The following is a 23,824-nucleotide window of genomic DNA, read 5'->3' as shown; positions in this document are numbered from 1 at the left end:
CATTGTGGCCCTCAGCTCCGTCCTCTGTGAATGGAGGTTTTACTCACCCACAGCCCCTCAGGGCCCAGCCTCCACCACTCTGCTGGGTTTGGCTCTGGGCATATCGGCAGGAGAGGCTAGGACACAGTCCGTGTGGGATAGCAAATGGCAGCTAAGCAACGTGATTGCTTAAGAAATTAAGCAATCCTTAATTTCTTGCTTAGTTATACTTTCTGAGTAAGGAATTTTATAAGCTATGAACCTAGTAAGATTTTCATTTCCCTTGGCTGCACCTATGGACTTTACTAAATACTTAATTTCACACAAATACCTCTTAAGGCTGTGGTTTCAGGGCCCCCCTTCCACACGCACTGCAGTTCCTCAGCTTCCCCATTGCCAGGCACTCAGTGGGGTCGGGCAGCCCACCTCCCACAGCTCTGCTGTTTGCTGCAGTGTTGGAACTGGCCCATCTCAGCCTGTGGTCAGGGCAAGTCAAAGCCTCATGCATTTGACTCGCCTCTGTCAGATGTCAGGTGTCAGACAAAACTCTGGAGCCAGCTGGTCCCTGACCTCAGCCTTGGGGGCGAGCTGCTCACCATCCATGTGTTTGAGACCAAAGTCCTTCCTTTGTCCCCTCGGGATTAAAGTCCAAATCCTGGTGATCCTGCTTGGGTTTTCCTGACCGCAGAGCCCACAGCCAGCCTGCCCATCCAGGTGCCTTCCCCGCAGCAGCCAGGGTTTACCTTTTAATGAATTATAGTTTATTGTATAGAAACATATTTATAACAAGGTAATGTAGTTCATACACACAAACAATCAAAGGTATATGGCAATACTCACATCTAATGGACAAATCCACCAGGGACAAATGCTAACTCGAGGGTAGCCATGTGCTTTTCCACTATGGTCCCTCTCACCCAGACTGGGATCCCCCCTCGCCCCCCTGCTGCAGGCATGCCCTCTGGAAGCGGATCCAGGGCGTGGTGACCCCTCTCCTGGCCAGCATGGTGTCCGTCATCGACAGAGACAGCAACCTGGAGCTGCTGACCAAGCCTGACGCTCCGGCCTGGACACAAGAGCTTTGGATGTTTATTTTCAGTGATGTTAAGCTGCTGAACATCCCTCTTGTCATGAAGGATGCCAGGTGAACGCAGGCTTGCTTTCTGTGGTGGGGGAGCCCCAGTGTGGTGGCAGCCTGACTTCAGAGTCACACTGGAGTCAGCAACCCCTGGCAGCCCGAAGGGCTCAGAGAGCCGTGACTTTCTGAGATGCCTGTGCCTCCTTCACCAGCAGGTCACAGCTGGTGTCGCCAGCACCAGCATACGCATAAAGAAGCTGCCAGGGCACTGCAGCTCAGCCGGTGCGCTTCTGGGCCCCCCGCTGCTCCATGGGGCCTGCTCCTGTGCGACTCGGGCTCAGCTGGTTTCCCAGAAGCTTCTCGCTTGCATCTTAGGGGCTTCGATTCTGGGGCGTACTGTTAATAAAGTAGAGTACATGGGATTCGGAATCCGGTGGAGACACTGTTGGTCCTGAGACGGACCCTTTCCCAGTCATAGTCCATCTGCAGTGGGCACGGCAAGGTCCTAGCTCCCCAAGACTTCGGCCAGCCTGCGTGTGTGACCCCTCCCTGTCCTGGTCTGTGTTTGGGGGTGTCCATAGCCTCCAGAGACCAGTCTCCAGGAAAGAGGAGCACGGTGGCTCCTGCCTGCATCTCAGCGACATCTCACCACCCATGCTTTCGATCCTCACTTGAAGGTCCAAGAGCGACATGGCCCACATCCTGGTGCAGAGCCACACACACGGCCTGGAGGAGGTCAGCTGCGCCGTCCCTTTCAGCTGGCGCATCCGGGACTATGTGGAGGAGCTGTGGGTGCAGGCACAGTACATCTCCAAGGCCACAGGTGCGCCGGGACTGGTGGGGGCAGGAAGCGAGCCCGCTTCATCCTGAACAGTGAGGGCCTGGGACTTGGGAGGTGTCGCCGGCAAAGAGAGCACAGGGCCTGCATCTGGGCAGCTGTCCGGGCCCCTCCTGAGCCCCCAGCACTGGGATATGCTCTCAGCGTTCCAGGAAATCCAATAGTCACCTTCGTAATGAACTAATCTTCTCAAAGTGGACGCACAAGTACTCCTTTAAGAAATACAGATCGAGCCCTGGCCGGTGCTCAGTGGTTAGAGCTCGGCCCACTGACCAAAGGGTCTCAGGTTCAATTTTCAGTCAAGGGCACATACCTTGGTGGTAGGTTTGATTCCTGGCCCTGGTCAGGCATCTAGGAGGCAACCAATGAATGTGTCTCTCTCACATCAATGTTTCTCTTTCTCTCCCCCCTCTTCCTCCATCCCTTCTACTCTCTCTAAAAATCAATGGAAAAAAATACCCTCAGGTGAGGATTAACAAAAAAACAAAAAATACAAGCCGAGACACTTGAAGATGAGGTTACTTTTCTAAGTAAGCACCCTGCCACTCTTTCTGAGCAAACTGGAAACAGGAAAGAGTATTTCTCTCTTCTGGGGCCACACCCCCACCCACCCTGCTATGCCAGGGAGCATGCCACGTGGGACAGTGCCCTGTCCCTAGACAGTGGATCTTTGTGGTTTGAGCAGCAGGTGAGCCCCGCCCCTGGGTTCCTGCACTTGTCCCGACTTCGCAGGCATGTGCTTGGTCTGCCTCAGGTTGTCTAATCCCTTCAGGGTTTGTGAGGCGGTTTGTAACTGAAATTATTTTTTAATATATTTTTATTGATTTCAGAAGGAAGGGAGAGGGAGAGAGAGGTAGAAACATCCATGATGAGAGGAGTCACTGATTGGCTGCCTTCCGCCTGCCCCACACTGGGGACTGAGCCCACAACCCGGGCAAGTGCCCTGACCGGGAATCGAACCCTGACCTGGTTCATAGGTTGATACTCAACCCGCCGGGCTGTGACTGAAATTTAACATTGATTCCGCCTTTGTGTCTGTCGTTGCCCTAAAAATATCTAAAGCATCTAGAAATGACCTCAGAGTAGATCGCCCAGTGTCCTTCAAGGTCCTGTGTGGAGTAGACCCCTCCCTGCTGTATCAGTCAGCAGAGCGGCGGGCCCACACACAGAGGCCGTGCCCCGGGGGAGGGAGGGAGAACGTGGCCTGGCCCTCACCCCCCACGCTGTGGGTCCCTCCGCAGGACCGGAACCGGTAGGGAAGCTGGTGGAGATCTTCCCACAGACCCCGCTGGGCCGCTTCCTCGCCCGGCTGCGTGGAGAGGAGCGGCAGGAGCTGCTGCGGTCCTACCTGAGGGACTTCCTGCTCCTGACCATGCAGGTGTCCACGTGGCCAGAACTGGAGGTGAGTGCGGGCGCTGGGCCACGGCCCGGCTGCAGACACGGAGCTGCGGGCAGAGCGTGGTCTCGGCACACCGTGGGTGCCACCTAGCCACTCCCTCAGCCCCTGGAACTGCTGCTTTTCAATGCTTGGTTTCTCTTGAAGAAAATTAAGTAAACGTTTAACTGACCATTACAATGGAAAGATGAACATCTTTTAAACTTTTGTACATAAAAAAGGAAAGGGACATATTTGAGGAGCCCATATAACCAATATGATTAATTAATAAACTATTCTTAGGAATCAATAAGGAAATCCCCCAACTTTTAAAAATGAAAATTATGCCTGGCCAATGTGTTCAGTGGTTGAGTGTCGACCTATGAACCAGGAGGTCACGGTTCGATTCCTTGTCAGGGCACAGGCCCGGGTTGCGGGCTCGATCCCCAGTCGGGGCGTGCAGGAGGCAGCCGATCCATGATTCTCTCTCATCATGGATGTTTCTGTCTCCCTCTCTCCCTTCCTCTCTGACATCAATAAAAATATAAATAAATAAAATAAAGTGCATTTGTGTGTGTCTGTGTGTAACTGTGTGTGTCTCTGTGTGTGTAACTGTGTGTGTCTGGGTGTGATTTACAAACACACCCTGAAAGCCTGTCTCCCCCCCCCCCCCCCCCCCCCCAGTTCCTGCAGATGGCTCTGTGGTCCTGCGTCCAACAGCTGAGGGTGGGGAGCCCTGAGCAGGAGCTCTCCCTCCCGTGGGTGCACTGGGCCTACCAACATTTCAGGGTCCGGCTCCAGAACTTCTCCAGAATCTTGACTATCCACCCCCCAGTTCTAGACAGCCTGGCAGCAGCTGCCCGGAGCCAGGATTTGGCTGGACCTGAGATGGTAGGCACCTTCTGGGGACAGTTAGTGCTTGGCCAAGGCTGGGCCTTCCTGAAGGGAGGGCGGGGAGGCTGGCAGTCAAGCTCCAAATGCGAGGCTCCTGCATGAGGCACATGCATCGCGAGATTCAGACGTGAGACACATCCAGTAAGTGCCCTCTGCATCCAGGACAGTGAAGATGGGGCTGGGAGCCGGGCCTCCGGGCCTCTGGCATGAGACCTAGCGCCACCACAGGGGCTGGGCAGCAGCTGAGTCCCCGCTCACCCTCCACAGACCCTGGACGCCTGGGCAGCCATGGCCTGCACAGAGCTGCTGACCAGGGACCTCCTGAAGCCCAGCCCCCAGGCGTGGCTGCGGGCGGTGAAGAGCCTGGCAGTGCCCCTGCAGCTGCTCTGCTCTGAGGGCTACGTGCAGGGCCCGGGGAGCAGGGCCAGCGGCCTCATCGGAGAAGTCAGGTGAGCTTCCCACCTTCCACTCCTGTCCACAGTAACCCGCTGAGTCCGGGAGAAGGACACAGGTGCAGGCATGGAGGAGCCCCTTCCTCCTTCCCTCCTTACATCTGTGGAGCCCTCCCCACACCAGGCTGCACGCTGGTGCTGGAGACCCGGGGAAGAGGAGAAAACCGTATTCCGGGTGTGCAGGGATGAAGGGAGACAGAAAGGCAAGCAGGAATACTGTGGCCACAGGGCACCCGGAAAGGACCCCAAGCAAGATAGGGAGAGCAGGACGACAGGGTGGGCGGCACAGCCAGGGCAGTCGCCCAGCGGGTACATGTTCTGTGCTGGTTTCAGGGGCACAGAGGGACTCACCAGGCACAGGCTGAGCCCAGCATGTGACATCGAGTTACATTCCCACGAGGTCCAGGGGAGACGAAGTGGTACAGGTCGGGCTCACAGCACAGGGTGCACCAGGGCCCCCTCCACCTGCACCCCAGCCCCCCTTCGCCTGCACCCAGGCCCCCTCCCTCTGCACCCGTATCCGTGGCCTGTCCCCCAGTCCAGTGCCCCTCGTGGTGTCTCAGGCTCCTTTGTCAGAGCTGAGCAGGCCACACTCCTCACAGAGGCCAGTGGACTCGCATCTTCTCTGTTGCACTCTTCGTGGAGCACGTGCTCCTGGGGACCAAGGGCCACTCTCCCGAGCTGCACACGCTGCTGACCGATTATGTCTTCTCTCTGGACAAGGTGAGGCGATGGTCTGCGTGTCTGAGAGGGAGAGGGACCCAGGTATGACTTCAGCGCCACAAGGTTGTCTAAAGTACAAAGGGTAGAGACCTCCCCACACAGGCCATGCGGAGAATGAGGGGAAGGCAGAGCTCCGCCCAGGCCGCCAGGGGACCCCAGACCAGCCCCCTGATCACTTGCCAAAAATTGGGAACATTCTAAAAGCCCAAGAGCAGAAAACAGGGAATTGGTAAGCCCATCAGATGGTGCCAGTTACCGGGAGTGAGCGGGACCTGCGCAGGTTGCAGAAGCTGGGGACAGAGTGATAGAATGTTTCAGCCACGTCTTAAGGGATCACAGGATCTTCTGTTCTCCCTGGGGAGGGGAGGCAACTGATCAGTGTTCTCTCTCATCATGGATGTTTCTCTTTCTTTCCCTTTTCCTTCTCTCGGAAATTATCCTATCTAGTAAAAGAGAAACATGGTAATTAGCCATACAGCCCCTACCCTTCCCATTGGCTAATCAGTGAGACATGCAAATTAACTCCCAACAAAGATGGCGGCCGGCAGCCAGGCAGCTGACATGAACAGGGAGGCTTGCTTGCTTCAGTGACGGAGGAAGCCAAGCTTCCCGGCCTGCCTTGCCGGCCTCTCAGCTGCACTCTAAGCAACATTGTAACAAATATAGAAGCTAAACAAAACCCCGGGCTTCAGCCAGCAGGACCGCAACATTGTTTCAAATACAGAAGGTAAACAAAGGCCAGAAACCTGCTTTCAGCAGCGGAGGTCTCATAGCTGGAGCCGAGCCTCAGAGCTAAAGCTGGCCCAGAATTTTAAAAAAAAAGGAAAAAAGGACAGGTTGGGAGCTTCAGTCACCTGCCAGCCTGAAAACAGCCCTCAGCCCCTCACCTAGACTGGCCAGGCACCCCAGTGGGGACCCCCACCCTGAAGGGGGTGTGACCAGATGCAAACAGCCATCATCCCCTCACCCAGGCACCCAAGTGGGACCCCCACCCTGATCCAGGACACCCTTCAGGGCAAACCAGCCGGCCCCCACCCGTGCACCAGGCTTCTATCCTATATAGTAAAAGGGTAATATGCCTCCCAGCACCGGGATCAGCAGAGCAGCGAGGCCTCCCGGCACCGGGATCAGCGTGACAGGGGGCAGCAACCAAGCCCCCTGATCGCCCTGCGGCTCTGTGTGTGACAGGAGACGGGGCCACAACCTCCCTATCCGCCCTGCTCTGTTCGTGACGGGGGGAGCTCCTCAACCCCCTGATCGGCCCTGCTCTGTGCATGACAGGGGGTGGCGCCGCAACCTCCCCATCGACCCTGCCTCGAGTGTGATGGGGGAGGGGGGGTGCCCCAACCCCCCAATTGGCCCTACCCTGAGCGTGACTAGGGGTGGCATTGCAACCTCCCGATCCGCCCTGCTCTGCGCATGACAGGGGGCGGCGCCCCAACTTCCCAATCGGCCCTGCTCTGAGCCCGACCAGGGGCTGCACCTAGGGATTGGGCCTGCCCTCTGCCACCCGGGAACAGGCCTAAGCCAGCAGGTCATTATCTCCCGAGGGGTCCCAGACTGCGAGAGGGCACAGGCTGGGCTGAGGGACCCCCTCTCCCCCCCGAGTGCACAAATTTTTGTGCACCGGGCCTCTAGTATATATATAAAGATGCCCTGGCCGGTTTGCTCAGTGGTTAGAGTGTGGCCCCACAGACTGAAGGGTCTCAGGTTTTATTCTGGTCAAGGGCACGTACTTCGGTTTTGGGTTCGATCCCCAGCCCTGCTTGGGGCATGTATGGGAGGCAACCAATGGATGTGTATCTCTCACATCAATGTTTTTCTTTCTCTCCCTCCCTCTTTCTCCTTCCCTTCCACTCTGTCTGCAAATCAATGAAAAAATATCCTCAGGTGAAGGTTAAAAAGAATGTCGTCTCTCTCCCAAAAGCAACAGTGTCACGAAGAGCATTCAGAGATAGTGACACACACCAGACCTCACCCAGCAGACGGACAGGACGGTGCTGACCACACATGCCCGCCGGCTGGCAGGGGGGGTGTCGGCACCTGGACTGGCTGACCCGCCCTCCTCACTGCTGACCCTCTTCCTGATCCCTGCTTTCCCCACCAGTGTCTGCAGGAGAACTCAGACATCAAGACCCTCCGCCCGTTCTCGGCGGTGATGGCCACTCTCCGTGAGTGTAAGGACCGGGCCAGCAAGACCTTCACCCGGTGAGCTCCCCGGCGGCCCCGAGGGAGGGAAGTCGGACCCTCTGGGTTCCTAGCATCTCCCTGCTGGCACCTCCAAGCCAGCGCTGACCACCACCCTGGGTCCTAGGTTCGGGGTCCAGTCATGCCCCGTCTGCCTGGGTGACCCACACAGCCCGGTCTGCCTGCCCTGCGACCACGTGTTCTGCCTGGACTGCATCAGGCAAAGTCTCATCCCTGGGCAGATGACCTGCCCCCTGTGCCGGACGGAGCTGCCCGACAGCTTCTCCCCCAAGGTTTCCAAGGAGACAAGGTAAAACAGTATTTATTTTCTCTCAAGAAAGCTTTTTTCTACCATCTTAGAAATATAAGTCCATTAACCTTAGAGATCCTGAGGGGGGGCGACTGTCCCAGGAGAGACAGTGGACCTTCATAAACACCTGGTGTCTCAGAATCACTGTCTCCCCAAGGCACATGTGTGTAGATGTGGGGGCAGCGATGTTAGAGGAGATAAACCAGGAAGTCAGGTCATAGGCAGCTGCACAAGAGGCCCACCCACAATGTGGGTGGTTTACCCTCACACTGTCCCTGCCACCCTGCACTGGGACCTGAGGGGGAGCAAGCTCCGATGGCCATGTGCCTGCAGGCAGGTCGCTGAAGTCAGCAGGAGCCCAGGGGCTTTGCCTGCTCTACCCAAGGAAAGGCTTGGCTTCCTTCCCCCTGGGGCCTCTCGGACACACCCACAGGACATTGGAGTGTGGCAGGCTGGTCCGGACGCTCCAAAGTGTTCCTGGGGAGAGAGGAGCGCACACTTTTCCAGACCGGCTCTAATCGATAGGAGAACTTACGTCTCTGTATTTAAAAAATCAAAATGCCGGCCACATCCCAGGCACTGTGCGTGGAGGGAAATCCAGCCCCCCCTACAGCCTTTGACTGTGGTTTCCCGTCCCCAAGGATTGCCATTGAGCAGCACGCCCGCTTCCGCCACTTGTGCACCAGCTTCTTCGTGGACCTGGTGTCCACCCTGTGCTTCAAAGACAACTGCCCCCCAAGCAGGGACGTGGTCCAGGAACTGTTGTCCCTGCTCTTCGTGGAGAAGGCACTGCTCAGAGATGCACCCCAGAGTATGTGGTTTCCTGCCCGCAGACCAGGGGTGGGAACCGCTTTTCTGCCGAGGCCATGTGGGTGGTTATAACATCATTCGTGGGCCATACAACATTATCCACTCAGCCCGGCCAGCGCCGCTCAGGGGTTGAGTGTCAGCCTATGAACCAGGAGGTCATGGTTCAATTCTGGCTCAGGGCACATGCCTGGGTTGCAGGCTCTGTCCCCAGTGTGGGGCGTGCAAGAGGCAGCCAATGAATGATTCTCTCTCATTATTGATGTTTCTATCTCTCTCTCCCTCTCCCTTCCTCTCTGAAATCAACCAAAAAATATTTTTAAAGAATTATCTGTTTAAAAATTAGCCTGCCTTATTTAGTCAAACATTTAATTAACTCACCCCTAATGCCTTGGCAGGCCCAGACCAAATGCTTTCCAGGGCCTTATACGGCCCGAGGCCGGACGTCCCCACCCCTGCTATAGACCTCCCAGCCCTGTCCTCATCCCACACACCTGTCTGAGGTTCAGGTGGCTCACTGTCTCTCTCTGGTTTCAGGGCACTGTGAACACACCAAGTCCCTGTCCCCGTTTGACGACATCGTGGACAAGACGCCCATCATCCGCTCGGTGGTCCTGAAACTGCTCCTGAAGTACAGGTCAGCAAGGCAGCCAGAAAGCCCAACTGCTTCTTGTCGCTGGTGCTTCCTTCAGGAGGAGTCCCCATGCAGAGGCAGCTCCTGCAGTGACAGAGCCTGCCTTATTTGTCTGTGTCAGATGCGTGTTGGAGGTTCTCAGGTTTTCAGCCATGGCAGAAGGCAAATGGCGGTCAGCACAGCCACAAGGCCTTGCTGGGGGCAAGAAAGCAGGGGCGGGGGGCGGCGGCAGGGGGGGTGTAAGGGCTCAGAGAGGGACTCGGCAGGGACTCCTGAGTCAGGGGCCTGCGGGCTGATCCTGGGCCACAGGTGTATGATGTTTAGGAAGGTAACCGGACTCTCCCCCACCCTCTCTGTCCCTCTATGTTTTGGCTCCTAAACGCCTATGATTCTATCTATGGATAGAGAGGCCACAGTTTTAGAAAATTCTCCAGGAGCGCTCTGTGCTCAGAGGCTGCGGTCGGGCCCTGGGTGCACAGCCCGACTTCTGATTGACACAGTGAGGAAGGTTCTGACAGAAACAACCATTTCTGAGTTCAATGTCCAAAAGCAGACTCAGAGCGGAGATGTGATTTGCATGCACACAGGCCTGCTGGGTCCTCGTCCATGGACCCAGTGTTTTCCTTTTCTTCAGTCCTCATTTCTGTGAAACGGGATTCCTACAGGATTTTCAAATAAAATGCCCTTAAGAGGCATTTTATTACAGAGCCAGCGTCTTGCTATGCTTTTATGATATATAAGCAAGGAGATGAGGAGAACCTCTTTGGATGTTCTGTGATTTCACTAACTTTGATAAACGTGTGAAATCCGCATTCCCCGAACCCTTTGCTTAGAGAAGTGTGAATGCAGGCACTGATGTACATGCGTCTTGATGCGGTGTGGACATATTCACGGGGGTAGAAATCGACCCCGACAGGGCATACGCTCTGTCCTGAGACAGGTAGACACTGACCATTACAGAACTGGTTTTAAGATAAAAATCTAGAGACATAAGACAAACTTAAATCTGCATTGTCTGCAGGACGTACCGGCTGCTGTCACTGGTTCTCTTTCACAGTCAAGTATTTCTGTGTTAAGAGCTGATGTGGACAGGCCTGGGGTTACTGGTGGACATGTAGACATCAGCTCTCTGGCTGATGGGTGTGACACAGTCGCCAAGCCCTGCTGAGCCCCACCCCACCCCTGGCTGTGCCACTGGGTGCTTGTGCTGATCTGCTATAGTGGTTCTCAAAGTGCGGGGGCTCAGAATTATTTCTTAAACAATACAAAGATATTTTGCCTTTTTCAATACGTTGGATATGCAACGATGTTACTGCAGCAATGATGGTGTTTTATATTCTTCCAATATTGTACCAAAATATTTTCAATAAAATCATGTTACATACTATATGTATGTATGTATATACTATGTTAAAAATATTTTTTATTGATTCCAGAGAGGAAGGGAGAGGGAGAGAGAGAATAACATCAATGATGAGAGAGAATCATTGATCGGCTGCCCCTGCACATCCCCTACTGGGTATCGAGCCCACAACCCAGGCATGTGTCCTGACCGGGAATCGAACTGTGACCTCCTGGTTCATAAGTCAACACTCAACCACTGAGCCACACCAGCTGGGCTGTATATACTATCTATATGGGCAGATTGAGAGATAAGTAGGTAGCTACTTTTTTTCTTTTTGGCACAATGAATTTTCGGACCTGAGATGAGCAGGTCTTCTCTCCACAGCTTCCCTGAGGTGAAGGACTGCATTCAGGACCACCTATCCCAGCTGGAGCAGAAGCCGTTCCTGGCTGAGGACAAGACGGAGCTCTACGTGCTCTTCAGCAGCTGCCTGGAGGTGAGCTCACGCCCCCTCTGCATTTCCTTCCGACCCTGTGAACCACGTGGCTTATGCGATGGAAAAGTGCTTCTGAAAATCCTCAGAAGATGATTGTAGTCGGTGAGATTGTGTTCCGTGCAGAAACAGAAGCTCTCAGAAACGTCGCTTTGCCCTCAGTAATCGTCCAGCGGAACTGTGGACTTAGCTCAGGGACTATGAATAGCTTTCAGTTTCATTCCCTTTGTATTTTTGTTACTTTCTAAAATTTTATAGTGCATATGAAAAATTTAGGTCATACACCATTTTTCCTCATAGGTTTTCTTTGTCCCCTCTTTCTTGCCTCTAAAGTAAAAAGGAATAATAGTTTTCCATGATCCAAAAATTTTCACTCAAACCTACAACATTCTTTATCCTTCCTTTATCTCCAAGGTGCACTGGAAATTTTGGAGGGTTGGGGTTTGCATTTTTTTTAAATATTTTTTTATTGATTTCAGAGAGGAAAGGAGAGATGAGAGAGATAGAAACATCAATGATGACAGAGAATCATTGATCGGCTGCCTCTTGCACGTGCCCAACTGGGGATCGAGCCCACAACCCGGGCATGTGCCCTTGACCGGAATCAAACCTGGGATCCTTCAGGCCACAGTTCAATGCTCTATCCACTGAGCCAAACCAGCTAAGGCGAGGGTTTGCATTTTTAAAAGAACACTACTTGCCTTGACCTGGTGGCTCAGTTAGTGGAGCATCATCCCATACACCAGAAGGTTGTGAATTCAACTGTGATCAATGTTTCTCTCTCTCTCTCTCTCTCTCTCTCTCTCTCTCTCTCTCTCTCTCTTGCTCTCTCTGCCTTCCTCTCTCTAGGATCAATCATATGATAAACTTTAAAATACTCTGGTGAAGATTTAAAAATTTTTTTTAAAGAACACTATTCATGCCCGGCCGGCCTGCCTCTGTGATTGAGCATCGACCTATGAACCAGGAGGTCAAGGTTTGATTCCCGGTCAGGACACATGCCTGGGTTGCCCAGTAGGGGACATGCAGGAGGCAGCCAATCAATAATTCTCTCCTCTCTCTCTCTCTCTCTCTCTCTCTCTCTCTCAATATATTTTTATTGATTTCAGAAAGGAAGGGAGAGGGAGAGAGAGGTAGAAACATCAATGATGAGAGTGCTGGGGTTCTTGTTCCAGCATCTAGAAGGGTTCAGCAATCTGGAGAAGTGGCTGTGTGTAACTTAATAAAGAGTCCAGAGACGAAGCATAATTTTGAAAGGCATTTGGGGGTCAGATCCCCTCGTCTCATGACCCCATGCATTTTAGTAACACAAATTGTCCTCAGGCGAGGCAGAGATATACACTTCAAAGGGTCAGGGTTTGATACAGAGTCCATTGTCAGATTTGGGAAAACACCTATGGCTGTTCAGGTGTTTGGCCAGTAGCAGGCAATAGCATGTAGATTAAGATGCCCTGAGCTGTCTGGCAGCAAACAATTTAATGCATCCTTTTCAGGTTTGGGTAAATGCCCTTCAGCCACTCCAGATTCAGCCCTGCTGAACATGCTGGAATTGGCTTCCAGCATGAGAGAAATCATTGATGGACTGCCTCCTGCATGCCCCACGCTGGGGATGGAGCCTGCAATCTGGGCATGTGCCCTTGGCTGGAATTGAACCAGGGACCCTACATTCCACAGACCGACACTCTACCCACTAAGAAAAACCAGTTAGGGCAATGATTCTCTCTCTTCATTGATGTTTCTATCTCTCACTCCCTCTCCCTTTCTCTCTGAAATCAATAAAAATATTTTTTTTAAAAAAAGAAAGAACACTATTCACCCTGGCTGGTTGCTCAGTGGTTAGATTTTCAGGCCATTGACCGAAGGTTCTCGAGTTCAATTCTGGTCAAGGGTACATGCATGGGTTGCAGACTTGATCCCCAGCCCCGGTCAGGTTGTGTGTGGAAAGCAATCAATCAATGTCTCTCTCACATTGATGTTTCTCTCCCCCCGCCTCTTTCTCTCTCGCTCCCTTTTCCCTCTCCCCCATCCTTTCCACTCTCTCTGAAAATCGATGGAAAAAATTCCCTCAAGTGAGGATTAAAATAAAGGAAACAAAAAAGAACACTATCCTTTCATTCTGGTCCCCTAGGATTCGATCCATGAGAAGAACAGCGCGCTCCCTGCCCAGGGTGACTCCACTTACCTCCAGGAGGACAGCCAGTTCCTTGGGGCGTGTCTGCCCAGGTGCAGTAGGGACCCTGGCCTGGAGGCCTCTATTGAGTACCTCCAGGAGACAGCCCAGATCCGCCTCTGCCTAGACCGGGCCTGCGAGGTCCTCTCCAAGCTGCGGGAAGGCTCAGGCAAGTCTCCACTGTCCTTCCTCCCCTTGGCTCAGAAATCCCAGGATGTGTGTGTGTGTGTGTGTGTGTGTGTGTGTGTGTGTGTGTCGGGGGGTGGCGGGTGGGGGTGGGCACAGGAGTCCTCAGGATGACTCGGCCCTTCTTCCTGCTCGGTGGTCTGCCGGGGCCCTGTTTCACATGCTCCGCATTAGGACAGGGATGTGATGCTGTCAGCCCTGCACTGACCACACTCTCCGTGGCCCACAGAGCTGGCGGAGGAGCAGCGGCAGTTCCTGCGGCAGGTGGAGCGCTTCTGCACGCAGAGCGGGAACGACTGGCACCGCGTGTACCTGGTGCGCAGGCTCGTGAGCCGCCAGGGCATGGAGTTCGTGCAGAGCTTCCTGCAGCCCGGCCACCCCGCCCAGTGGGTGTTCCCCCAGGAAGTCCAGGCGCAGCAGGTGAGGAGCCCCGTGGCAGCCACGCCTCTAGGCACCCTGCCCCCCCCTTACCCCCAGGGAATGGACTGCATCTGTCTCCAGAGATCCCCTCGCTGGCCATGACCTTCAGCAGCCAGCGAGAAGGGAAGGGACGTGCTCACGAGGGCTGCTCGCCACCCGCCTGCAAAGCTGGTTTAGGCGTCATGACGCGAGGAGCCAGACAGGGAAAGTGGGAGGAGGCTCCATGGAGTTGCCTCTGAGCAGTGAAGTCCCTGGGCTCATGGGACTGTCCCATGCTTAGAAAGGAACACGTTCTTACTGTTGCTGGGTATGAAATGGCACTAGAAACCCTGGCTGTTTTACTGTCACCTGGAGCTCAGGGCCCCTGGCCTCTGGTGCTGCTGTGAGTGGAGCAGGCAGCACCGCGGGTGGGCATCACCTCCTCACCCCCCTGACACCACCCTCCGTGCACCCAGCCCTGCACTGCCTTGCCTGGGGCCAACCTGGAACCCCAGGTTCATGCCCCTGAACCTCCAATGATACCTCGCTCACAGTTCTCTGCTAAACCTCCCCCCTATGCCCCCACCTTGGAGAACCCTGTGCTCCCGGGATTGCAGGAGGACCTTCTGGGCCAGATGGACCGCTATCTGGTGCATGGGCAGGAGTACAAGGCCGTCCGTGATGCAGTGGGCAAGGCCGTCCTGGAGGGCAAGCCCCAGGCCATCGCGGCTGCCCTGGAGGTAGGATAATCCTGCTGGGGCCCCTGGGAACACTCTCGTTCCTGGGTTAGGTGAGACTATACGGGGAGGATGTCCAGGGGGCTGCGCCGGCAGTCACAGGTCCTGGCATCCCCGCACGTAGGTCCAGCCAGGACAGCAGCCACAGTCAAGCTGAGTGCGCAGATCTGCTCTCCTGGAGGGCAGCTGGGGCTGTCGGTGCCCGCAGGTCCCTGGCGCTGCGTCTGTGTTGTCACTTCCACCGAGATAGCTCCTCTGGACACAGCCAGCAGCGCTCGCCTCCGCATGGAGTCAGTCCTGCGGATGCTGATTATGTGCGCACGTGGCCCTCGGCGCTTATTTTAAGAACGATGCAGGGTTTTTGGAATCTTGTCTTTAAAGTGTCCTGGGCTTCCTTTGTGAGCCACACGTACCCCGGCATCGTGCCAGGAAAAGAAAAGGCCTTTCCTGGGCTCAGGGAGAGATTTGGGGACGATGATGTCATCAGAAAGGGGACAGATGGTGATGGGCTCCCGTCAGGAGGCCTCTGGCCCATGCGCAGGGAGTTTGGTGACTGTTTGATGGAGCTCGTGGACTGGGAGGCGTTGCCCTGAGGGGGCCCCTCAGCTGCAGGCTGCAGGGTCTTGGGAAGGTCTCTTCCCCTCGCATGGGTGGGGGCCCATGGGTGGCGTGGACCTCGCTGCCCAGCCTCCCATGCTATCCTTGCCCCCCAGGCCTGCAGGGGCTCCCAGACTCACCAGGCCACATACCTGCTGCTGGCGCTCTTCCGTGAGGTGACCACGCTGTACAGGTTCCAAAACACCCACCTGCATCCCAAGCCGGAGGTGAGTGCCAGCCTCAGAGCTGGGGTGGCGGTCCTAGGGTTTGCAGAGACTTTCTGAATAGAGGTGAATGTCACAAACATGGCCTGGCTGCTGTAACTCAGTGAGCAGAGCTCCGGCCTATGCACCAAAGGTTGGATCACCCGATCACGGTTGGTTCCCTATACCCGGGTTGCAGGTTCATTCCTCCGCCCCAGGCAAACGTGTGCAGGAGGCAACCAATGTGTCTCTCACATCGCTGTTTCTCTCCCCCCCCCCCCCCCCCACCTCTCTAAAAAGCAATGGGAAAAGTATATCCTCAGGTGATGATTAACCTGAAAGAAAGTCACAAACACAAATTATACCTGTCTGTTTTATCTGGGATGTGGGTTTCCCCCTTCTTGCATGGAGGGATTAATTTCTGCTTTACCCAACGCTTTTAGAATTACAGTTAAAACTAAAGCAAGAAGGTAAGTGCTTGGGCCTGGGCTGCTGTCCACACGTGAACTTTTCCCTTGCAGACAGTCCCCTTCAATGGCAGCGACTTAGCCCTGTTTACCATGACATCCGATAGCCATCTGGTATCAAATGGGGGGGCGTGACTTAAGAGCAAACCTTTTGATTCACGGCATATTCTTCCTCATGTTTTAACATTGAACCACCTTCTCCCTTAGGAACTCAAGGCCCTTGGCAAGTTCATCGAAGAAAGCCAGACCCTGTCCCCAGACATGAGAGATTTTGCGACAGGCCTTGTGACCAACGCTCTGCCGCTGCTGAGGACCGCAGGGCCCGGAGACGGCGGCCTGGTGGGCATGGTGACTGAGCTGGCCGTTCACACCGCCATCACCCTCCTCTGCGGGCAGCACAGGGTCTTGGAGCCCCTCAGGAACTTGGCCTTCTCCCCAGACACCATGGCGGTAAGACACCAGCCACGTGGGGACCCCAGGGTGGGCTTGTCATGCAGAGGCCTTGTCTGTGCAGGAGACTGTTGAACCCATCTGTGTCCTTGAGCCCCCATCTGCCTGCATCTCACCCGATCACGATGCCCAGTGTGGGAGAACCAGGCCTCCCCCTGTTGCTTCACAGAGAGCTGTTATCTTTCTGCACAGACAGCTCCCGAGGCCCGGGAGAGAGGAAGCCAGACCTCCTGCCGTGTCTAACGGTGGCTCTGATTTCTCTGTGTTTCAGAGGGCATTTCTCCCGACGATGCCCCAGGACATGCTGGCGCAGGCCAGGAGCTGGAAGGGTCTGGAACGTGTCCAGTGGTACAGTACGTGTCCTGTCCCATGGTCCCAGTCCTCTGAGCTTTGACGAGCTTCCTGGTGCCATGTGAGCCCTTGGCTCAGAGCAGGGGCCCACATGGTTGGTGCCACATGGCGGGACAGGCATGGTGTGCAGAGTATAGATGAGCTTGCGCCTTTCCTGGTCAGGCAAGGCCTGATGAGCTCCTGTTCCCTTCATCCTGCTGCCTGGAGAGCAGGGGACTGGGAGCCATGCCCGAGGCTCAGCCTCAACGCAGCCGTGCGTGGGGCCCTAAGGCAGTTATCTTAGGAAAATGAAACTGGGAAACACAGCAATATAGCCCATGGCTTTGTAAATAGTGAATAGTCCTTCAAGCTGGAAGAAAGCATGCTCAGGACAAAGAACCGATCAGAGAGCGGACATGTCGCCCACCTGTCTCCCCAGCAGCCCTGGCTCTGCGTGGAGTTGGCCTCTCCTGCTCCAGAGAGTTCAGTGCACAGCTGGCTTCCCACGTGGCCCAAATGCCCTCTCCTGATGGGGAGGGAGGGAGGACAGGCCCAGGACAGGGTTTAGCCCTCCTCTGCACTGCGCAGGTCAGTGGGGGAAACCTCGCCAGTCAACGTGTGCCCTGCTCTTCTTTCCACAGCATGTCCTAGAGGTCACCTGTGCTGTGTTGGGGAGGTGAGTCTGGGTGTTGGGAGCAGGGTTTTGGGGGCTCAAGAAGCGTGTGTTCTTCAGGTCTGAGGGGACATGGAAGAGGAGGAGGAGGAGAGTCTTGACCTCCCAGGTGCCTCTGAGGGCTGCTCCAGGCTCCAACTGAACTTCTGTATGGAGCTGAGGGTGTCCAGTCAGGCTCCAGCCTCGGTACCTTGTGACTGTCTTTATCAGGCATCCTGGGCAGCATCCCTAGCCCTGCTCCCCAGCTTCCAGGAGCACCTCGATTCCCCGGTGCATCACCCAGAGGTGCTACAGGTCCCTGGGAGACAGCATGGCTGCAGGTTAGGAACCACCGCCAGCCACCTTCTGTGGCCCCGCAGCATGAGCTCAGGGACATGTGACGGCAAAGTGGTGACCGGCTCAGAAGCTGGTTACTAGCCCAGAGAGGAGAGGTGGGCAGAGAGGGGGCGAGGTGGGGAGAGAGAGATGCATGGCTCTAAGCCCCAGTGCTGAGTAGGCCTGCCAGCCCTCCCCACTCCCCCCCACCATGGTGCCCACGCCCTGAGCTGACACCCGCCTCTCCCCAGTGCGGCCGACCCATGGAGCAGAGTTCCTGTATCGACTGCGGTGCGCCTGTCGGAGGGCAGAACCACAAGCCCAACGAAGGATTCACGGGAGTCCAGTACGTAAGGCTGTTTCCTTCTCACTGCTCGGACCCCCTTACCCCCGCCATGGGCTGTTTCTCTCCCACCTGATAAACTGACACAAAACAGGGATCACTACTGCAGTGCACGTGGGCCACTGACCGGCAGGGATCGGGCCACGGTCCCATGGTCATACACGGCGATGTGCCAGATGCGCCATTGGCCACCTGGGCTCGGAAGGGCAGGGCAGAACACATATTAGTACTGTTATATGAGCGCCTGCTCATACAGGTGTCTCCCACGTGGGCCTGCCCAGGGCAAGCACCCACTGAGATAGGTGTGACGTAGGCAGGTGATCTAATTCTGAGGACATTTCAGTCTGCAAAACCCATGGGACAGACACCATCTCTCTGGTAAACTCGCTTGGCTTCCTCAAACCCCTCCCACCCCGAGAAAGCCTGGTCTTCCAACCTACCCTGCTCACCTGTCCAGACAGGAGTAAATGCTGCCTTGAGACAGGAGGCGGGCCTCTCCATGTTCATCATCCTCCCTGGCTATTCTGGTGTAGCCACAGTTCAAAATATTCCCACCTGTTGTCTCGATAAACCATCAGAATGTTCTAGAACTGCCAACAGGTATTCACAGTAATAGGTACAAATATGTGTCCCCAAAAATGTATACACACCTTGAATAATTATTTTTTTAATATACGTTTATTGATTTTAGAGAGGAAGGGAGAGGGAGAGAGAAATAGAAACATCAACATTGAGAGAGAATCATTGATTGGCTGCCTTCTGCATTGGGGATTGAGCTCACAATCAGGGCCTGTGCCCTGATGGGGAATGGAACCCTGACCTCCTGGTTCATAGGTCAACACTCAACCACTGAGCCATGGTGGTTGGGCTCACTTTGAGTGATTAGTGATTCCAATGGGTTAAATCTGAAAAAGAAAGAAACATCAATTGAGATATCCGCTGTGAAAGCATGTGTACATTTTCTGGGGACACCCTATTTCTGCAACTGGACTTGTCTATCACACAGTACCTGCCATCTGGGCTTGGCCAGAACTCCTTCACCTGACCTTGGTCCCAGTCTTTGATTTGGGAAAAGGAGACCGCTCTGCCCATGTCCCCATATCAAATGTCGGCTGCCCCAGACTCTGGCTGTCCTGAGCCCGCCTTCTGTCCCATGTGATTGCAGCGGAAGAAGCAGGTCCAGCCGTTCGTGTTGAGGGGTGGCCCCTGGACAGCACTGAATGCTGCTTCTTTCAGCCCCTTTTCCCTGAGAATGTTGTGGCTGCAGGACAGCCAGGAGGGTAGTTCTAGGAAGAGAAAGACTCTTGGGAAAGCGGTCTGGGCTTAGCAGAAAAGGTGCTTTTAACGTTATTCTTTTCCCCAAACATGAATCCAGTCTTCAGGCCCCCAGGACCTAGGTGTGCCCCTGAGCTGAGAAGAGATGACTTTCGCCCTCACTGGGCCTCTCCTACTCTTTCCAGAAACACGGCAGACAGAACACAGACTGGCCACGTGCTGGGAAGCCCACCCTCCAGTGATGAGGCGGTGCTTTCTGACCGAGAGCTGTCCCCGGTGGTCTTTCTTCTCGCCCGGCTCCTCACTCACCTGGCTATGCTTTTGGGTGCGGCCCACAGCCCCAAGGTACCTGCAGGGATGTCCAGCTCTGTGTTCTGTCCTGCAGCCCTGTGCTCCCTACTGTTTCTCAGGGCCTAGCCCCTCCTGTGTGTTTCGAATTTGTCTTTCTACCGAATCCACCAGGTAACGCAAAGTTTACACACCCTGACTCTGCCCAAGGCAGCATCTGGTGGGATGGAGAAGTGCTCACCAGCCTTTATCAAGTCCATTTTATTTTCAATACTAGATGCCCAGTGCACGAATTCATGCACCAGTGGGGTCCCTCAGCCTGGCCTGCTGGATCGGGCCAAAACCAGCTCTCCAACATCCCCCAAGGGGTGCCAGTTTGCGAGAGGGCTCAGGCCAGGCTGAGGGACCCCACCGGTGCACAATCGGGGCCAGGGAGGGATGCGGGAGGTTGGCCAGCCAGGGAGGGACCACAGGAGGGCTCCAGGGCATATCCAGCCCATATCTCTCAGTTCTGATCAGCCAGACACCAGCAGCAAGCTAACCTAACAGTTGGATCATCTGCCCCCTGGTGGTCAGTGCATGTAATAGCAATGGGTTGAATGGTCAACTGTCTGCCCCCTCCTGGTCAGTGCACATCACAGCGAGCGGTTGAGCAGTCTTACCATATCGTTAGCATATTACACTTTGATTGGTTGAACGGCCGACCGAACAACCAGACACTTAGCATATTAGGCTTTTATTATATAGGATATTTTTATTGATTTCAAAGAGGTAGGGAGAGGGAGAGAGAGATAAAAACATCAATGATGAGAGAATCATTGATCGGCTGTCTCCTGCACACCCCCTACTGGGGATTGAGCCTGCAACTTAGCCATGTGTCTTTGACCAGAATCAAACCGGGACCCTCCAGTCCGCAGGCCAATGCTCTATCCACTGAGCTACATTGGCTAGGCCTGAAGTCCATTTTCAGTGACTGGCGCCATCCACACTTGAGTGTGGAGAGGTTGACGCACTCACAGTCTTTCCGTGTCTGGGCTCTGGGGCCGGAAGAGCGGCCTGTCCTCTGAGTTACTGAACCACGAGAGCAGTGAGACCTGGCTCAACTGTGTGTGTGTGTGTGTGTGTGTGTGTGTGTGTGTGTCGGGGCGGGGGGAGGCCCCTGTTTCCCTCCCATGATCCTGGAGCCCCCTTGTCTGCTACTCCACCTTCCTGCGTCCTCCTTGAGAACCACCTCCTGACTCAGAGCTGGTGTTTTCCTCCTGGCCCCCACACACCGCCTGTCTGATGCACTGTCCCACCCATCTCAGGCTCTGATTGACATCATCAAGCCCGCAGTGAGGGATCCAGGTGCGTTCCTCCAGCAGCACATCCAGAGGGACCTGCAACAGCTGATGAAGATGCTGGGCAAGAGCGCTGATGATACGGCCCAGGTGGCGCACCTCGTCCTGTGCATCCTGTTCAAGCAGCAGCCCCTCTTACCCAAGAGTAAGGGACTGGGGCGAGGGGTGCCTGCGGAGGCCCTGGGGCACAGAATGCAGGGCCTGGGGGAGACAGAAGGGTGGCGATGGGCACGGTGGGAGCAGGGTGCCTGCCAGCGGAGGGACAGACTCATCTGTCCTTTCCAAGCTCTTTGCGAGAGTCCGGCCATTAGCAGAGAGGTGTGTGGGGAGGCTTTGCAGTCTCCAATGTCAGAAATTGACGCATCTTCACAGAGAACATGGGAGGGCGGGGGGTAGCAGCAGGAGCCATTTTTTAAAATATATTTTATTGACTAGAGGCCTGGTGCACAAAAATTTGTGCACTCGGGGGGGGGGGGGGGTCCCTCAGCCCAGCCTGCGCCTATTCACAATCCAGGACCCCTTGGGGGATGTCCACCAGTTGACTTAGGCCCACTCCCCGGGGGATCAGGCCTAAGCTTGCAGTTAGACATCCTTCTGGCAGCCAGGGAGCCCTCTGGGGATGTCCAACTAAAGGCTTAGGCCCCCAAGAGATCGGGCCTAAACCATTAGTTGGACATTCTTAGTGCTGCCACGGAGGTGGGAGAGGCTCCTGCCACCACCTCTGTGCTGGCCAGCCATGAGCCAGCTTCTGGCTGAGTGGCACTCCCCATATGGAAGTGCATTGACCACCAGGGGGTAGCTCCTGCATTGAGCATCTGCCCCCTGGTGGCCAGTGTGCATCATAGCAACCGGCCATTCTGCCATTCAGTCAATTTGCATATTAGCCTTTTATTATTATTACTAGAGGCCCGGTCCACAAACATTTGTGCACTCTGGGGGGGGGGGGGGTCTCTCAGCCCAGCCTGTGCCCTCTCGCAGTCTGGGACCCCTCAGGGGATGTCCACCTGTTGGCTTACGCCTGCTCCCTGGGGGATTGGGCCTAAGCTGACAGTCAGACATCCCTCTGGCAGCTCAGCAGCCCTCGGGGGATGTCCACTTGCCAGCGGGTAGCAGGCCTAAGCTGCAGTCAGACATCCTTAGTGCTGCTGAGGAGGCAGGAGAGGCTCCCACCACCACCGCTGTACTGGCAGCCATCAGCCTGGCTTGTGGCTGAGCAGAGCTCCTCCCATGTGAGAGCGCCCTGACCACCAGGGGGCAGCTCCTGCATTGAGCGTCTGCCCCCTGGTGGTCAGTATGTGTCATAGTGACCAGTCATTCCCAGTCTTTCTGCTGTTAGAGTCAGTTTGCATATCACCCTTTTACTATATAGGATACAGGCCTGATGCACGGGTGGGGGCCAGCTGGTTTGCCCTGAAGGGTGATCCGGATCAGGGTGGGGGTCCCCACTGGGGTGCCTGGCCAGACTGGGTGAGGGGCTGATGGCTGTTTGCAGCTGGTCACACCCCCTTCAGTGTGGGGTCCCCACTGGGGTGCCTGGCCAGCCTGGATGAGGGGCTGATGGCTTTTTTCAGGCTGCCTGCACCCCCTTTAAGGTGGGGGTCCCCACTGGGGTGCCTGGCCAGTCTGGATGAGGGGCTGAGGGTGTTTTCAGGCTGGCCAAGCCGGCGACTGAAGCTCCCAGCCTCTCCTTTTTTTATTTTTTTTTTATTCTGGGATTTATTTACCTTCTATAATTGAAACTTTGTTGCCGCTCCAGCTCTGAGGCCACGACCTGCTGAAAGCAGGTATCTGGGGTTTGTTTAGCTTCTATAATTGAAACATTGTTGCTTCCGGAGCTCAGAGCCGGGCCGCGGCAGGCGGGGAACCTTGGCTTCCTCCATCACTGGAGCAAGCAAGCCTCCTGCTTGCTTTAGCTGCGTGGCTGCTGGCTGCCATCTTAGTTGGGTTAATTTGCATATCCTGCTGATTAGCCAATGGGAAGCATAGCAGAGATATGGTCAATTATCATGTTTGTCTATTATTAGATTAGATACTAGTAGCCCGGTGCATGGAATTTGTGCACATTAAAAGGGAATTAATTGCCCTAACCGGTTGGGCTCAGTGGATAGAGCATCAGCCTGTGGACTGAAGGGTCCCAGGTTTGATTCTGGTCAAGGGCATGTACCTTGATTGCAGGCACATCCCCAGTAGGGGGTGTGCAGGAGAGAGCTGATTGATGTTTCTCTCTCATCGATGTTTCTAACTCTCTATCCCTCTCCCTTCCTCTCTGTAAAAAATCAATAAAATATATTTTTTTAAAAAGGGAATTAATTAGAAGAGATATTTTAATATTGCTATTTGCCCTTTATAATAGAAGTGTGAGAGATGAAAGGAAATTAGTAAAATGTATATGAAAATCATATATAAATTTATTAATAAATAAACAGTAAAAAAGGATATAAAAACAACTGAGGCATGATATAAAAACGACAAAAACATGATATGAAAACAACACAAACATGATATGAAAACAACACAAACATGATATGAAAACAACAGTGATGGAAACAATGACTGATAAAGTGATTAAACTTATTCTAATATCTCCCTGTACACCACATGAAGAGTGAAAACACTTTCAGAGTGCTTGACTAATTTCCCTTGTGATGAAGTACTTAGAACTTTAACGGTAACATCACATGATCTTCAAACTCGAGAGAAAGCAACATATAACTGACCATGTGCAAAAACGGGTTTAGGTAGGAATATGCCTGCTCTGTCTAGAGTTTGTCCTTGTGATTTATTAATAGTCATCACAAATGCTGGCATCATGGGAAACCGTCGTAAAATCAATTTAAATGGGAGGCCAGTGTCAGATGGGGACAAATTAATTCTTGGAATCAGAACAGTCTCTCCCTCTGCAGATCCTGTTAATACTTCAGCTTCAATAATGTTAG

At 54.5% G+C, this 23,824-nt stretch overlaps 1 protein-coding gene across 1 annotated transcript in view; it reads left to right on the top strand.

Moving 5' to 3' along the window:
* Positions 1-23,824, top strand: part of LOC139011343 (E3 ubiquitin-protein ligase RNF213-like) — a 102,715-nt gene that overhangs the window by 67,001 nt on the left and 11,890 nt on the right. The window contains exons 35-55 of the mRNA XM_070416925.1: positions 932-1,123; positions 1,735-1,880; positions 3,137-3,297; positions 3,955-4,161; positions 4,432-4,613; positions 5,219-5,339; positions 7,447-7,547; positions 7,654-7,836; positions 8,478-8,647; positions 9,181-9,280; positions 11,007-11,118; positions 13,244-13,454; positions 13,701-13,891; positions 14,488-14,610; positions 15,321-15,431; positions 16,082-16,324; positions 16,596-16,677; positions 17,296-17,330; positions 17,894-17,988; positions 19,446-19,605; positions 20,856-21,033. Of these exons, the coding sequence (XP_070273026.1) occupies positions 932-1,123; positions 1,735-1,880; positions 3,137-3,297; positions 3,955-4,161; positions 4,432-4,613; positions 5,219-5,339; positions 7,447-7,547; positions 7,654-7,836; positions 8,478-8,647; positions 9,181-9,280; positions 11,007-11,118; positions 13,244-13,454; positions 13,701-13,891; positions 14,488-14,610; positions 15,321-15,431; positions 16,082-16,324; positions 16,596-16,677; positions 17,296-17,330; positions 17,894-17,988; positions 19,446-19,605; positions 20,856-21,033 (3,104 nt within the window). The remainder of the gene's footprint in view (positions 1-931; positions 1,124-1,734; positions 1,881-3,136; positions 3,298-3,954; positions 4,162-4,431; positions 4,614-5,218; positions 5,340-7,446; positions 7,548-7,653; positions 7,837-8,477; positions 8,648-9,180; positions 9,281-11,006; positions 11,119-13,243; positions 13,455-13,700; positions 13,892-14,487; positions 14,611-15,320; positions 15,432-16,081; positions 16,325-16,595; positions 16,678-17,295; positions 17,331-17,893; positions 17,989-19,445; positions 19,606-20,855; positions 21,034-23,824) is intronic.

The sequence above is a fragment of the Myotis yumanensis genome, unplaced genomic scaffold (genome assembly GCF_028538775.1).
Source record: "Myotis yumanensis isolate MYYU_CA2020_CCGP unplaced genomic scaffold, mMyoYum1.0.hap1 SCAF_5, whole genome shotgun sequence".
NCBI classification, from domain to species: domain Eukaryota; kingdom Metazoa; phylum Chordata; class Mammalia; order Chiroptera; family Vespertilionidae; genus Myotis; species Myotis yumanensis.
Note: the sequence above shows the minus strand (reverse complement) of the source record. Positions and strands in the feature narration are given on the sequence as shown.